This window comes from Rattus rattus, chromosome 6, assembly GCF_011064425.1.
Source record: "Rattus rattus isolate New Zealand chromosome 6, Rrattus_CSIRO_v1, whole genome shotgun sequence".
NCBI classification, from domain to species: domain Eukaryota; kingdom Metazoa; phylum Chordata; class Mammalia; order Rodentia; family Muridae; genus Rattus; species Rattus rattus.
In genome coordinates, this window is record NC_046159.1 from 135656474 (window position 1) to 135673759 (window position 17286).

At 42.8% G+C, this 17286-nt stretch overlaps 1 protein-coding gene across 1 annotated transcript in view; it reads left to right on the top strand.

The window, feature by feature from the left end:
• The window catches only part of Cdk6 (cyclin dependent kinase 6), a 180446-nt gene that overhangs the window by 50234 nt on the left and 112926 nt on the right, over nucleotides 1-17286 (top strand). Inside the window, exon 3 of the mRNA XM_032906991.1 lies at nucleotides 4691-4826. Within this exon, the coding sequence (XP_032762882.1) occupies nucleotides 4691-4826 (136 nt within the window). The remainder of the gene's footprint in view (nucleotides 1-4690; nucleotides 4827-17286) is intronic.

The following is a 17286-nucleotide window of genomic DNA, read 5'->3' on the forward strand; positions in this document are numbered from 1 at the left end:
TTACTCCTGCACGTGCTAGGTACTAATGCACATTTTGGAGTTGCTGCAAAATCGTGGTCACCTTTAGCAGCATAGTGGTTGCTGTTGGGTGAATACTTCTGGAGTTTGTCATTTCATGTTGACGGTGAATCATTGCACACACAGTCTGTATTTCACAAGCAAAAAGATCTTCCTAGCCAACTGTACAGAAGTGTGGGGCTGGTGGAAAGGGTGAAGATCGATTGGGTGCACAAACCGTACCCACCAGAAGCGCTTCATGAACTTTCAAGATCTGGGGGAGGAAACCCTTCTCCATTTCAAGTTCTGGCTCTAGTTCAAATAAGAATTTGTTATGTCCCTCAGCCAGCTGTGCCAGACAGCGCTCAGCTCTAAAACTATTTGGTATCCAAACAATGAAGAGTGTGCGATGCGGGGTCAGGGAAACCTGACAGGAAAAGAGTCCTCTTAAAACTTCCTGCTTAGCCAATAATACAGATTTCCCTTTTATTATAGCCACAATAGCAAGGCAGAGGCTGTGTTTACAAAGCTCCTGGCTTGGGAGACGTTTGTAAATTGTAAACTTTGGAAATCCCAAACCTACCGGACAGGACGTAATCCCATCCATTCCTGAAGGTAGTTTGCCTGTCCGATCCTGAACAGCAAGTTAAATGGAGACTGCGAACAGGAAGTGGCCATTAAGAATTACAATGGGTAGGATGCAGAGTTAATTCAGGGAATGTTTTTGTTAGAGGACAGCAGGAAAGCTGAGTGTTGTGTGGGCTGCGTCCTTATTCTCTACCTCACGCCAGCAGCCAGAGGTTTGAACAATAGAGACTGCAGACAAAGTAGCTCACTGGGTGCAGCCATTAGGGGTTGGCTGGTTTCCCTGTGAAATGATGTACCTGTATTTTGGATCAAGTTCACTCTGATAAGATGGATGAATAGCCTCAATAAATACTGAGAACCACTTCTCATTTTTACTCCTTAAGAAATGGTGTTTATTTGTGTGTGTGTGTGTGTGTGTGTGTGTGTGTGTGTGTGTGTGTGTGTGTGTGTGTGTGCCATGAGTTTATGTGCCCGTGTGTGTGCAGGGGCCCTTGCAGGCCACAAGAGGGTGTCAGATCTCCTGGAGCTGGGGTTTTAGAGTTGTAGGCAGCCTCGTGAGTAGCAAGCGCAATGAACAGCTGGCCCATCTCCCCAGCCCCTCATTCCCTCTCTGAATGGATGCCTACTCCGATGACATAGTGTAGGTTTGTGATAAAGGTTGAATGGCATTTCCCTCTGAAGATCAGTGCGGTGCGGCTACATTCTTTCTCTGGAAATGTAGTCATGTCATCAATAGTATGCTGTCATATTACTGAATATTTTAGAAAGTCATAAGTGTCAGCCAACATAAGAAATCATACAATGGAAATTATTCCCCAGTGTTTATGTTAAAATAGATCTATTCTGCTCTTTTCTTTTGCAAGTCCACGGAATATAAGCAGGGATTTGTGTAAATCATTTACACACACACACACACACACACACACACACACACACACACACGTTAACATTCAGCCAAATAGTGAGACCTTAGTTTATTTTAATTGGGTTATGTGGAACTTACCATATTGAAATATTTATTGTATTTTGCCTACCAAAATGATTACTGTTCGATTTGGAGTAATTTTAGAGGGAACCATAGATACAAAGATATCATGAGTATTGGGTCCTAGAATTTCCAAAATCAATATTCACAAATGTTGGCTCAAAATGTATTTTCTATCCATTGTGATTAATGCAACTATTAACTTTTAGTATAATGTTATATACAAACTGTATATAATTATATAATATATAAAACTACATGTATATATAGCAATGTATATACATATACATATAGTTTATATATAATAGTATATACTGTACACACAAACACATTACTGAACAATTAATGCAGCTTTATATTACACTGAAGAGCAGTATTTCCTCAAACGCCTTCTTCGAAGCAGCCCCTCTACAAGCTCCTGACAGCTGGCACCGAAGCCTCAAAGCAGGAAGTCTATTTCCTTGATGTGGACTGTGAGTTTCTAAGGAGATTGGTGATATCCTCCGCTTTGCAAATTAGCAGTGACACCTGAAATTTAAAAGCAGCTTCTTCTCGAACCTGTGTGCGAAACTTCTACATGGCACCTGATTTCTTACATCTAGCAATGTATAATTACATGCATCAAAAGCCACACAATAGTGACCGGATGCTGGCACACATCCCTCTGTCATTCCAGTTCTAGTGATCCAAAGCCCTCTTGTCTCCAAAGGCACCAAGTATACACATAATGCACAAACGTGCCGGTAAAATACTTACATATGTGAACTAAAATAATGCTTGGCTGTATGCGCTGCCACACACCTGTGTAGATTTCACTCCGCTTTTAAATATCACCCCAGGTTCATCGTTTCAGACGGTCAGCGGCGGCCTTATCAGGCTCACCGCTACCTGATCGCTGCGTCCTTACTGTGAGGCCGAGTTACCTTAGGTGACATTAGCAGATATTTCCTATCTTGAAGAGCAGGGAAATACATAAAGAGAAGCAGCTTGGTGGTTAAAAGTTAGTCACGAATTGTGTCATGTAAGAGCCTTGAAACGGTTTCATTGAGATGTAGCAACGCCGCCTACTGCCAGAGCTGTTAGGTAATTTTTAAGACAACGGTTTAGGGAGCGGAGACCTTTTGGCTCAACTGGGTTATGTCCCCATCATAATTTTTTTTTCTTCTTCTGAAAATTAGTAACAGCAAACACAGACGAAGGTGTGTGTGTGTGTGTGTGTGTGTGTGTGTGTGTGTGTGTGCATATATGTATACATATATACATACATATACATACATACATACATACATTTTATATCCCTTTAATAAGAACCGGAGCTGTTCATTAACTGGCATGTGGTGACTGGCACACACTTTTCATTTAGGAATATATTAGTCACAATGGGAACGTTTTTAATTCTAATGGACACATACTGGCCTACTTATAGTGGTTTGTATTTTATGTCACTACATCCCGTTTTTTGGCCCACTGCAGTTTTGTTGCAAATACAGAAGCATCGGATACAAAGAAGCTTTCTGATTTGCAACTCTTTTCTTTCCTTTGAGAAGAACTAGTTGAAAGATGTTAATAGTAACAAGCTGGCTCGAAGCAGCTTATGTGGAATGGTCAGACTATCAAGATCAAAGAGCAGTTTTGATAGTCTCCCCAGATGTTAAGCTGTGCATAACGGCCAGCCTTTTACACTGCGGGCTTTATACAGTTTGTTATAGATTAAGATTGATTACAGTGTTTCGTATCTACTGTTGAAATTTAGGGTTAGAAAGAAGTTTGTTCGAAGGCCATGCACCTGAGAAATAAAATGTCAAGGCCCTGTAAACCAACCAGGCCTTGAAAGGTTATAAAGGTAGCATCTGGATTGAGCAGGCAGTGAGCCCCTGCTGTAGCAAGGGGACTGTGTGTACACACAGTTTCTGGGAAGAGGCTTTTTTAATTTTTAAACGAAAACACAATACAAAGAGCATTTTATACATTTTCTCTTATTATATTTCATCTCAAAGAAATGTCCTTATAGCTTATTCATGGATGGTGTGTTTAATTCTTCTGACACCCTGGTGAGACAGCCATGCTTGAGACAGTGTGCTAAACTAAAACACGTTTTGTCCTTGGGCTTGAAGATTCTCTGGATCACCAAAGGCTCTTTCTGTAATATTTGGGGTTTTGTTTTGTTTTGTTTTTAGTTTTCCAGTGTATGCCCCCTTTCAAATTTCAGTGTTCGGATGATAAGGATTTAGCAGACCCATCCCTTCATATTCTTAGACTGTAAACATCTGAAATCCATCCTTGGAACATCATTTGTTACAGTCAGTCACTCTTCTACACAATGCTGACCCAGTGTATCGAAGCTGTGCATGGTAGCCTTTAAATACATGCAGCTATTTCCTGTCAATTTTTTAAAAAAGATTTATTTATTTTATGCATCTGAGTACACTGTACCCATCTTCAGACAGGATAGAGGGCATCAGATCACATTAGAGATGGGAGATGGTTGTGAGTCACCATGTGGTTGCTGGGAATTGAACTCAGGACCTCCGGAAGATCAATCAGTGTTCTTAACTGCTGAGCCATCTCTCCAGCCCCTGTCAATATTTTTTTAAAGAAGCCTTAGGGTTTTTTTTTCACGTAGTAATGAATCTACGTGAGATTTGGAATGTTAAAACTAAGAACATTTCTAGGGCAGTAAGTTGGCTCACTAGGATGAGAAGTCTGTCTTTGAACTGTTTCTCCATAGTCTATCGTAGCCCTGGTTGTTCTAGGAAACTGTTTTGCAGTCTACTATCTCCAAAGCATGCTCAGCTGGCCTCCAATAATCCTCCGTCTGTGAGCTAAGAATTGTAAGAATTGTTTTACCTGGATTGTAGGTCTGTAAAGCTATACCAGCAAGTTCTCTCGACAGACATTTAATCTCCAGTCAAGTTGCTTTTGACGACTCCTTGGATGGTCTGGCTTACACAGCTCCTTTGCTGAAGTGATACGGATATGGTCCCATTAGACATGAGCACGAGGTGTGCCACCAGTGAGGGGGTAGAAGGACAGGGTACCTGGGAGGCACGTGTGTTACTACTTGGCTTATTTCTGCCTACTCATTCTGTTTCGTTTTTGTTTGTTTGCTTTCCCTTCTAGGTTGTTTGACGTGTGCACAGTGTCACGGACAGACAGAGAAACTAAACTTACACTAGTGTTTGAGCATGTTGATCAAGACTTGACCACTTACTTGGATAAAGTTCCGGAACCTGGTGTACCCACAGAGACCATAAAGGTACCAAGAATTATCTTGAATGTCTGGTCAGACTTGCCAGGGTTACAGCCTGTTGAACATCTTCCATTGTGAAATTGCTGGAGTTGGTGTTTTTGAAATCTAAAATATAATCCAAAATGTCAACTTAAGTAAGACGTTCAAAGAATGGGAAATAACCTAACCTCTTCCAAGAGTGGGGTTGTAGTCTGGTTTTTTTTAGGGTCGATTAAAAGTGCGCATTAAAATTCTTTAAAACTCCTTATTTCTATATTATCTGGCCCCAATCTTATAAAGTATAATGCAATAGACACAGCTCAATCTATCCTGATTGTCCTTGGATCTAAAGAGATAAAATTTTCAGTGTCACTCAGAAACGCATACGTTATAATTATATGCTGATTCTGAGGTATATGCATATTGTGCAAATATGCATGACCGTTAGGCCCTTTCTGTTTCGGTGTTTGTTTTCATCTAAATGACAGGCTGTACTGTTGGGATTCCAAGACGATTAGGACACCCCTTCTGCCCTTCATGGTTAGCAAGCTGGGAAGTATATTGACTACCAAAGAGTTATTTTCTCCTTTAAGTCTAGTGGGGATGCTCCTCCAAAAATGTTAATAGTCTTGCCTGTTATGCTACTTAACTTCATTGTCCAGTTCACCTGTTAAATCCCTGCACACCTCCACACAGTAAGAGACGCCCGATGGCTAGGCGATGTCCCCAGATACTGATGCGCTCAGGCTGCAGCATAATAACTGATTATCCATTTAGGCTTAGGCTGGTAAGAATTCTCTCCTCCCATCCTGCTCTCATTGAAGAATGTGATACGTGGTGGTGGTGGTTTGCAATGTGCACATTCCTTTGTGTGCAGTGACAGAAAACTCTTAAGTCTCTAAGTGTAGACTTCTGATCACCTGTTTACGGTCCTCCGCTCTGTTCTCTTTGACTGGCGTTGTTTTCCTTTCCCGCAACTCCATTTCTTTCCTTTATGTACTCCATCCAGAAACTCCACCTTGTGCTTACAGAGCAGGGTTTATCCTTTTTTCACTCACCCTGTTTTCTGAGCAGAATGATCACGGCCTTTTAGGTTGTTGTTTTGTTCTGTTCTGTCTTTGGGGGGGGGTTGGTTTTTCAAGGCAGGCTCTCAGTAAATCTCTATAAATCCCTGGGTGTGCTAGAACTTGCTGTGTGTACCAGGCTGGTCTTGTACTCTTAGAGATCTGCTGCTCTGCCTCCCAAGAGCCAGATCAGATGTGGACTGACTCCTCACCTCAGTGCCCTCCTTCTCGTGGAGCTTCTGTTAACGATCTCAAGGCCCAGCGGGATGTGCTTGATGCACACGGTCAGTTGGATAAGGTCTCATTCCCCTTTTACTCATTGTTACACACTGCAATTGCTTGTATTCTCTCCCTTGTGATTGTGTATGCACGCATCTATGTATGTGTCGTCTGTCTGTCTGTCTGTCTATCTATCTATCTATCTGTCTATCTATCTATCTGCCTGCCTGCCTGCCTGCCTGCCTGCCTGCCTGCCTATCTATCTATCTATCTATCTATCTATCTATCTATCTATCTATCTATCTATCTATCTATCTATCTATCTATCGGTAGTACTGCCATATGTTTCTAACCCTGAGTATTGTAGTGCTTCAATAAGGCTGTTATGACATGAGTGTAAAATATACCTTACATGTTTCTGTGTTTGAACACTCATTCCCTAGCTGGGAGGAACACACAGCAGGCTGAGGCTAGAAGAAGTGTGTCTTTGGACTGCAGGCCTTATGGGGTAACTCAGTCTTACTTCCTGATCAGGGCGACATGAGCCAGCTGCCTGACACTCTCCCCACGAAGCTGCTTGTCTGCTTGCCTCTTACTTCTACTACAGCGTCTTACCCTTTATAATGGACTGCACCCTCTCAGACCACCAGACAAAATAAACCCTCCCTCCCTTAATGTGTTCTGTAAGGAGAAAAGTGATGGATATAAAAACCATTTTTTAAAATCATGAATAATTGTTTAGGAGTATATACAACCATCAATGAGTACTTTAGGTTACAGGCATGACTGATAACAAATATTATCACCAGGCAAATGTATCTTTTTGTCTCGGTGATTGATTTGATTTTAGGAATTGGACTACAGGTCAACTACCTTGTAGGTTGAAGTTTTCAAGCATGAAACCGTAGAACAGAAATGCTTTGTCATACGCGTGTAATTATGCCAAATTAAGCAATTCATTGGGAAGACAAAAATGGATTTCTTTCTATAGAATGTTCTGTGGAGTAAAAGTTTTTCAGAGTACCCCGAGACACTATTTTGTTCAGTGTTTAGTGTATTTAGGAAGTTTCCATGGTGAGTACTTTGCAAACACAAAATGAGCCTGTTCTCAGTGACTTCCGTGAAATAAAAGATGAAATTCGCAGAGAGGGAGGGAGACAGACACATAGAGAGTGCACACAGGCACCTGGCATGGTTGTGCACACCTTTAATCCTAGCACTGGGAAGCAGAGGCAGGTGGATATCTGCGTTCAAAGCCACCCTGGTCTACAGAGCTGGTTCCAGGATAGCCAGGGCTACAGGGCTGCACAGAGAAACCCTGTCTTGAAAAGCAAAACGAGAGAGAGAAAGGTCTCATAAAAGCATATGACAATCATTCTCAGCGATTGTTTAATAGTTTGGGGACATTTTCAAGTACCAACAAGTAAGCCTAACCTAGGTCTTAAGTCTTTTTCTTTGTGGTACCAAAGTATTCTCTAAGGTAGTCACAGCATCTAGAAGGTTAATAGATAACGTACTGACATTACATTACGTGCATTGAAACATGCTATGTTATTATTAATAATAATAATCTGGAAAATATTATAACATGAAATAGATACAAAACAGCAACAACAACAACAAACAAATCAAGAATACAGCCATGTGAGATGGTGTAGGCCCAAGACTTTGGCCTACACCATTTCATGGCACTGTTTACCTGTTAATTTGCCACGTATAGTAAAAATATTCCCGTGTTAATTGGGAGTATTGTATTAGGAAGGCAGGGCTTGGATAAAATTAGGATGTTCCATAGTGTCTAGAAGAGGATAAAATCCTTTTTATTTATCATTTGATCATTAGAATTATCATTTAATTGGTATATTTGTTAGAAAACAGCCCATGGAGGAGTTAGAAATACCTCTCCCAGAACGGTTTTTCAGATATTTGAGTAACATTTGTTTTGAGAAAATTAAAAATCATGAAGGTTTACGTGGCTTTGCAGGTTGATATTAAGGTTGGTTTGTGGAGGACATCGCGTCGTTAATGCGTGGTCCTCCCATCAGACCTTGATAAGTCACAGGCTGTGCCGGAACTGAACATCATCTTTAAAAAGCTCTAAAAAAATAAAGTTAATAATAATTATTATTATAATAATTAATAAAACAATAGAGAACAGTGAGAGACTGTTCTTTCCAGCATTTTTTAAATTTTTTTTTTTTTTTTTTTTTTTGGAGCTGGGGACCAAACCCAGGGCCTTGTGCTTGATAGTGGCGCTCTACCACTGAGCTAAATCCCCAACCCCGCTTTCCAGCATTTTTGAAGTACAATTTTCTAGGTCAAATTGATAGTTTGCTGTTCTGTAGTTCCATCTGTTCTTGTCTCGTGACATTTGCATAGAAGAGCTTGTGGACCGCAACCCACCCCTGCTCCGCCATGGAACCAACAAGCAGCTGGGTGTGGCCTTGTGGACATGGCCAGCTTGTCCCCCTCTACCTCAGACTGTTATCCTTGAATCTGTCTTGCTCTGGAGTTCAGTTCTGCCTTCACTTTCCCTCTACATGGGTCCATCTGCCACTAGGTGACACGGGGTCACAGGGAGTGTCCAAGAGCTTGTTCACCGTATCCCTCAGTCATTGCAGTAAAGGAAGCCATATGGCAGAGTACTGCGGACAGACAGACTCCCATGTGAGACCCTCGAGATGCTTGCCTTCTTGCGCTTACCACTTCTAGGGCGCTTGGCGTTTGCCTGTGCGTCAGCTTTCTTAGGATCTGGCCAGCATCTCAGCTGACTTGCAAACTCTTTGAAAACATACCTGATGCTATTCTTAGGCTATTGGGCCTGCGCGACCTGTTTAATGAAGTAGATAGCGCCATTCCATGAGAATAAAGTTCAGAAGAAACAGATGAGCAGCCTTCCTTCCACAGGACAGGCTTCTTTGAGCTCAGAACCATGTGGCCTCACAGAGTCATGGGATAACATTATGTCCGTGTATCCCTAAACTAAATGAGTTCCATGGAGCTGGGGAGAACCACAGAGCAAAGCTCAGGGCTTGCGTCTGTGTGGGTGATTTTCCTCACTGGATTAGATTTCTTTTTATCTTCGCTTGAACGTTTCTTGGAGACTCTGCTAGTTTGGCTGTTTTCAGTAAGAGATAAAATGGACTATTAGGTTTACTTTACAAAACCCAGACTTCAGAGACCGGCACACGCTCTTGATAGCACCTGTTTTCTGCCTCTGGGAAATATCCGTTTTCGTGACTAATATCTGCTTGCAGTAAACATGGCTGTGATGTCAGGATGGAATGCCCTGGGGCTGATTCATCCCTCTCTGCTTGACATAATGCAAAGTGACTGACTGGTCCCCTGTGCTGCAAAGAGCTTCTCCCAGATCTTCCCCCTTTCGGCTCTTAAAGGTGCCAAACCCTGGCCCCTCGCAGCTCCCGGTGGTCTCCACTTTGCCCAGATTACAGCAGGTGATTTGTCCTATCTTTGCGGGACTCGGAACAAATTAACATGAAAATATCGCCCCTCAGAAAACAGGGCAGGCTTGAATGCCCTGTCGCTGCCGGTCATTAGCCATCTGCCATCAACACTCACACTCTGTTTATCACATTTGAAATTCAGAGCAGATGTTGCATAATAAAGTGATCCCAAAGACAGGGCAAGAAATTCAGAGAACAAGGACTCCACATAATAATAAAGATTTGGACCGGGGGGAAAAAAAAGTTTTCGATTTGATATCATGGTTAGATTAACAGACTAGACTGTGATCTTTAGCACGAGCATCTGCACGGCGCTGCCCCTCCGTCTGTGCAAATTATTTTTATAGTTAAAAATTTTAAGAGAAGGTAACTGCGCCTGCAGAAGATGTCTCACAGGTCGGTGCCATAAATGGCCTTTCATGAGCAAAGTGACGTTTTGTTAGCACTCATAGGCCAGCCTTGTTTCTGACACTTTAAGGCAGGCCCTGACTCACGGTAACGTCACTAAGAATAAATCAGTAATGACAGCAGTAATTGAGGCTGAGTATCCCAAGCCACAGTAGCTCTCGGTTTATCTTTTTTTCTTGATACCCAGTACTCTTTGGACCTTACATCTTTTTCCCTTCACCGGCGTCCACTTCTAGCCCTTCTCCTAGAGGGACTGTTCCCACCAGTGCCACTGCTCACCTTTTAGCACCTCTTGGTTCCGGTTCTGCAGCGTCCTGCCCAGCTTCCTCATAGGCGCCATCTTGAGTCCCAAGAAACTCACTTTAATTCTACTGTCCTTCTGTATACAGGAAAGTGGCATTTGATGGAATTAGCTACTGACGCACTGCGTCCAATTATTAATTCACGCTCGACCCTCATTACATGAATCTTCGTGTATGTATTAGCTTTGTACTTCACACACGTTCTGTGTCTCTTAGAACAGGGATGGCGGGATGGGAATAAACCTGAGTGGTCAAGAGCTTGCCTGCCACCACGGAAGAGGCTGCCTGACTTTGATCAGGACTGTGACCTACGTTAGGAGACATTGGTTTTGAGTGTAGCGCTGCTGGCACTGAGCCCTTGGTTAGGCCAGGAACGATAACTTGTAGTGGTAGTGGATCTGTACTGAGTGTTCTCTGAGTTCAGGAAGAAGCTGGGGTGACCGATCACGAACAGCTACAGTCACTCAGAAATGAACCCATTGGGATGTCTTTCATCCTCCCACTAGGAAGCTGTTCCCTTTGCTGCCCCTTCCCATCAGAAATATCCGAGGCATATTTTCTAGTGTCTTTAACTCCAAATGAAAACGTCCCGGGACACCAGAAACATTTTCAAGGCGAGCAGTTTTAAATGATCTAGATTTTGAGGATCCTCACAGAAACAAATGTTCGTGCCAATTTTCACGTCTCTGCAGTGGCTAAAAATACGTGGATGGAAAGAAAGATAGAATTATTCAGATACGTAATACTCTGATTAGAAATGGTAACAAAGCTACTTGATGGTTTAATTCCCCTACAAGCAGGAAGTATAAGTTTTATTTTTTTAAAAAAAGTCCCTTTCTAAAGGTATAATAAGACTGACTCATTGAAATAAGGGCTGACTCATTAGACAAATGACACTTAGATTAAACAAACAGAAGGTAAATTGGACTCTCTTGAGAGAACGCTTCCTCACGGCCGGCATCAGGTCTGATGAGAGAACCCATTGAAAAGTTACAGGCAGTACGTACCTGCTGCATTGTCACCATGGTGACCAAGAATCTGCACGGAGGGGGAGGTATCCTGTGTACATTTGCTTGTTCTCAAGTTCCTGGAGATCTCCTTTAAACGTAGGAGCATGCGACGCTTCACAATAGCCTCAGCTCGTTCTTCCTTAGACACCTTCATTTCCGGTCGTACTGTGGCGTTCGGAATGTTCAGGTACTTTTCCTCTAGCCTGACCTCTCCCACAAGCGCTGGATGTACAGAACTGACACTGGCAAAACCCTAGCCAGAGGGGGCTGGGCAGATGAAGAAGTGGGGGGTGTCATCCTCCACACCCCCACTTCGGGTGTGCCCACCTGAAAACCCAGGTGTGGCGGCATACACTTGATATCCCAGTGCCTGGAAGGCAAGAGGCAAGGCTTCCTGCGGGGCTTGTTTGCTGGTCGGCCTGCAACAATTGGTGAGACAGCCACAACAGGTTCTGGTAACAGATCCTGTCTCAAAAAAAAAGATGGCTGGTTCCTCGGGAATGATACCCAGAGTTGCCCTTCAGCTTATACATGCATGTGCATACACACACACACACACACACACACACACACACACACACACACACACACGTGCACAAGCACACCCACTTCTGCCCCTGTGCAGGAGTCACAGACGTCGTCTTTACAGCACTGTGAGTCCCCTACTGAAAAACTTGTCTCCAAGTGACATCCCTTAACCTACAGAATAATGTCAAAAGCCCCGTTTGATCCGGGGCCTCATTTAACTCCTCTGTTGCGCTTGTTCACTGTACTCCTGTCACCTTGGCCGTCTGAGTGTGTGCACTTACTGTCTGTACCACCCGGAAGGTTTTACATATCCTCACACCACCCTACACGGATGCACTACCTTTACTAAGTAAAAGAAGCATGCTCTCTCTTGCAGTATCTCCCAGGACCAACATCCCTCCGGGAACATGAAATCATGTGTTTTCAACCCTATTAGGTTAGGTCCTTACTTAGAAACGTGCTACAGTAACCCCATGACCCATGTGAGGAAACTGGGGGCCGGAGAGATGGATGGCTTAGGGGTCTGTTGCTCTTGCAGAGGACCTGAGCTCAAGACCCAGCATCCGTGTAAGGTGGCTCCCTTCTGCCTATAATCCAGCAGGAGGCCAGGGATAGGGACCCCTCTCTCTCTCCCAGCATATACCCCCACATGTACAGGGCATGCACTCGTAAGGCACATACACATGTCTGGGTCAATAATAAAAATGTTAAAAATGTTTTTTTTAAGAAGAGAGGGGACTGCTTTGCAGTGGGTAGGTTTTTAAAAATCATATAATAGAAAATCCTGGAGGGTTTCACGTCTCACCGTCTGCTTTGCGTCCTCGCACTGAGTGCTTTATGGTAGGTGTGTGATCCCTGGGATGTTCAGTCACAGCCAAGCGTTTGCTTGGTTGGCTTAGATTTTAAAAAATTAACAATTGCTTTCTCCAATTGCTTTCTCTGTGTTAACCATTGTATGGGGGGTAGGATTGGCCTGTCCCTCCCATGAAAAGTAGGAGCTTCAAAAAATAATTCTTGCAGATTTAATAAACAAATTATCCTATACATTGTTCACTTGTCTATTTATAATTTTACCCCCCAGAATTCAGGTACCTCTCTGCGTTAGGGAGCTGGGAAATAAGAGAAGCACTGCTCTGCTGAACAGTCGCCAACTTTCTGTGTTTGCACCGCTGAATTTTCAGTGAGTGATGGGCGTCCAGAGCACAGACCCTCCCCTTGTCTAAGAGAGTATCTTATTCTTCATTTCTGAACAGGATAGGATTTTTAGTTAAGAAAATAACTATTGGTTCTGGTAAATATATATTGAATGAATGTGAATGATTTATGATAGAACACTTTTGTGAGAGTTAGGGGATCAGGGGCACACAGCTACTGGCACTATGTTCCTCCTTCCCCAGCCTCACCCTTCAGAGCAAAAAACCTCCAGAAAGATTAGTTCCACGGATAAGTCTCTCTGATGAGAACAGATTAAATCTGAGCTTCTTACTTAAATCAGGGACTCTACGCTAAGCGTCTGTGCACTGTGACGTTCGAATCCTTCAAAAGTGGGAAAGAACCCCTTGAATGTTAGAAGTCATCACACAGGACTGCCATAGCGTACAGCCGTTAGCCTGATTTGGGTGCACGATGCCCAGTGGATTTTGCAAAGAGGAGTCGCTCACTGCCTAATGACGCAGGACTGATGATCGCCTGGAGTTGGGTCTGTTTCTCTGTCTGTTCATTACTGCGCTGTTTCCTCCAGTGTGACCTATGAATCACCTGCACCTCACCACTGGTAGGCTCTCACATAAAACGATAACCTTACCCTAACTGGCCTGCCCTTCCCGAATTTGAGTACCCAGGAGGAGGTTTCTGAGAAGTGTCCTCTGATGTTCCTGGGGACACCGCAGTGTGTTGGGAGACCCAGGTGAGACTGGGAAGCATCTCCCAGTTTGTTCTGAGACGACTCTAACCGCTGTAATGTTTGCTTGTCCTGCATGCAGGAACTGTCCTTTGAGCTTCTCAGCTTGCTTGGTGGCTTATCTTTGTGACTCTAAAGCTCAGGGGTCGGAGGCATGAATGTGAACTCAAGTCCAGCATAGACTGCTTAGTAAGGCCTGATCAGAAAGAAACAGTAAAATGGAAGGATTTAAGGTGACGTCTGCGTGGCTTCTAACTGACGTTGCCTCTGTGCTGGTTCAGAAGCCCTAGTTGTTCTGTTAGACAGCAATTAACTCGTTAGTAAGAGATAGGAATTAAAGGACGCTTAGAGGTGTGAACTCCCAAATGAAAGATGCTTTTCTTTCTCAATATTTTATTTTTCAGACAGGCCTTTTGCAGAGCCCAGGCAGTTCTGATAACTCACAGTGTAGACCAGGCTGACCTTGAACTACCAGAGAATCAACTTCTGCCTCACAAATGCTGGAAGTAAGGGTGTGTGCTGCTATGCCCAGCCCCTGACTAAAGATTCTCAACCCACCAAGGAGCTTACCCTTTCAAGATAGGCATTCCATAGGTACATCCTGGCTTGACCTTTGAAAAATACTTTTTTGTCTCATGCATACCTGTGTTTTCACAGTTCCTTGTATTAGGAGCCCATTACCAGACTTGCAAGTATAATTGGTCAGAACTTTTGGTCACACCCTTCCCACCTTGTATAGTAAGGGACCAAAGCCATGTGAATTGTTAAGGGACCCATCATCTCAAGTTTTAATGGGGAAATCAGTATGGGCAGCTACAGTGAGTGCTTTTGAACCCAGTGTCCTAGAAACCATGAGTGCCCAGGCTCTACTTGTCTCCATTTTAATTCAAGGCTCCTAACAATTGTGACTCAGTAGCCTTACTGACTTTATACTGACCATCGTTCACATCTTTCCCTGACGATATTAAATTTTTTTTCTTTTCTGGACAAAAGGAAAGGTGTCTTTGCCTTGCTTTTTTTTTTTTTTTTTTTTTGGTTCTTTTTTTTTGGAGCTGGGGACCGAACCCAGGGCCTTGCGCTTCCTAGGCAAGCGCTCTACCACTGAGCTAAATCCCCAACCCCTTCTTTTTTTTTTTTAAATCATTCTCCTGAAATGTCGTCACAATGCTTTCAGGTTAGAAAGCTAAACGAGAGCATAGCAGAGGTTGGGGTTTGCAGGGCTGGAGAGGTTTTCCTGTGAATTACGTTTGGGAATGTCAGCATGAACGGTCAAGCCTGTGCCTAGTGCAGTGTAGATTGGTCTGGAATCAGTTACCCTCAGCCTAAGGTATGGTTAGTGTGAAATGAGTACCTCTTGCTGGCTTTCTCATCACACTAATATATCACGTATTAAAACCCTGAACTGGAAAATTCCCTGTCTCAGACCTCCGGTGTTTGCAGAAATGAAAGCCATAGAAAAGCTACAGACTCCGGCCTTGTTTTCCTTTTGCCCTTTCCCATTACCAAAAACATCTTCCCGGTCAGGAAGGTAAAGAACAAAGAAGCAGGAAATATGTTGGTGAGGCAGAAGGAAAATGAGTTGATTGGGTCCCATTAAAAAAAAAAAAAAAAAAAAAAAAAAAAAAAAAGCGCAAGGCCCTGGGTTGGTCCCCAGCTCGAAAAAAGAAAAAAAATCGATAGATTTTTGAAGACTAGCAATAAACCCTTCTCTGAAAGGTGCTTTGTCAAAAGTATTTCATTACGTGGGGTCATGAATGCGTGACGCTTGTTATTCATGACTCTTATTCTCCCCCATTAAAATTATTACATAGATCACGGCAGCTTATCTTCTAAATCCCAAGCCTTTTCATATGTATTTCAGCCAGATACTAAAGGCAGGCTGGGTTATGTCTGTACTGCAAAGCTGTATGAATCCAAGTAAGTAATAGACAAGAACGTAGTGGTTTTGTCTTTGATTGTATCTGTCGTGAATGTTGCCACTGTACTAACCATCTATGATAAGCACCGCTCATCCACGCTGTAAGATCTTAATTAAAACCCTTCAGAACCTGACAGGAAGTAAATACAAATTACATCAGCATGAATTAAGACATGGTTGCATTTTGGTGTCCTCCGGGTTCGGGGGTGGGGGGGTGCGCTCACACCCTAAGAGAAGCGCTTCGCCCGTCGCTTTCGACACGAGGGTTTCACAGAACTTCATGTGTAATTTATCGCCGTGTCCTGTAATTAACATATGGTTTGTGTTATTGATTTCTCGGGTTTCAAAGCGAAATAAATTGAGCTTTCTTCCACATTTAGGATATACAGGTTTTTTTCTCTTAAGGAACTCTAGACAAAGACACACATTATTTGTAAGTTAGGGAACAGCTGCCAGAAAACAGAAAATTAGGAGTGAGTGCTGGGTGGAATAATGGAGACACTGTTCGGAGGTGGCCCTGTAAAGCAGGAAGGGTCCCTTAGAAACTAGACAGCTGAGTTTGCTTGTAAATTTTGCTAGAAACAGGCCTCCTTTACCAGCGTCTAGTGTGGCTTAGGAGGCTGAAGGCACGGCTTTCAGCTTCGTGTTTGAAGCAAGCTCCTTCATTGATGATTTCTAGAAACCCACTTATTTCTGCTTTGGACAGACGAGTGAATGTTATTGGATTACAGTTCATTTTTTTTAATGTACAGAACACTTTTAGCAAATAGATTTGGGCGTAGAGGTCGCTGGGTGTACAGAATACATCACAAAAGCCAGGTATAGTGACTCTTGCCTTTAGTCCCAGCACTTGGGAGGCAGAGGCAGGTGAATCTCTGTGAGTTCAAAGCCAACCTGATCTACAGAGTGGGTTCTAGGTCAGCCAGAGCTACATAGTGAGACCATGTCTTGAGAAAGCATGCATATATATATATATATATATATATATATATATATATACACACACATATATATATTAAAAATATTAAATGTATAGTATTATATGTAAACCTAAAGGGCAAACAATTATTTACACAAAGTATAATAAAAGTTTAATATCCTTAATGTAAAAAAGGCTTTTACAAACTAGTAAACTAACCGATTTAGATATGAACAAGGGACATGAACATTCATCGAGATCCACATACTGACAGGATAGCAGCAAGGTTTGGGGTTGCAGGGTAAAAGCCAAAATGTACTGTAAGAGATGATTATGTAAATTACAAAACTTCAAGCAATGGAGGTACCACCACAGAAGGATTTCTCATAGAACCTCACTTTCAAAGAATAACTGACTAAAGAAAGAACAAGATATGAATTGTCTAGGTAGCATAATCTCAATGTGAAAATACATTCCCAATGCTTATGTTTTAAGACTAGGAAGAAGTATACCAAAATACTAGTAACGTGTGTGTCTGCCGACATAGGCTGTGTGGTTTGTATTTGTGGTCTCCTGCTACATTAGACTGAAATTCCTAGTAAGAGCCTACGTTTATCAAATCCAACCAAATGATCTTTTAATGCATATTTAGCAGTGATGTTTTCCGCGACAGAGTAGACGTTCTCACGTGCCAGTCCTTCTTTGTACGTAGTAACACCCCGCCACTTCCTCTTTTAGGCAGCACATGAGGATGG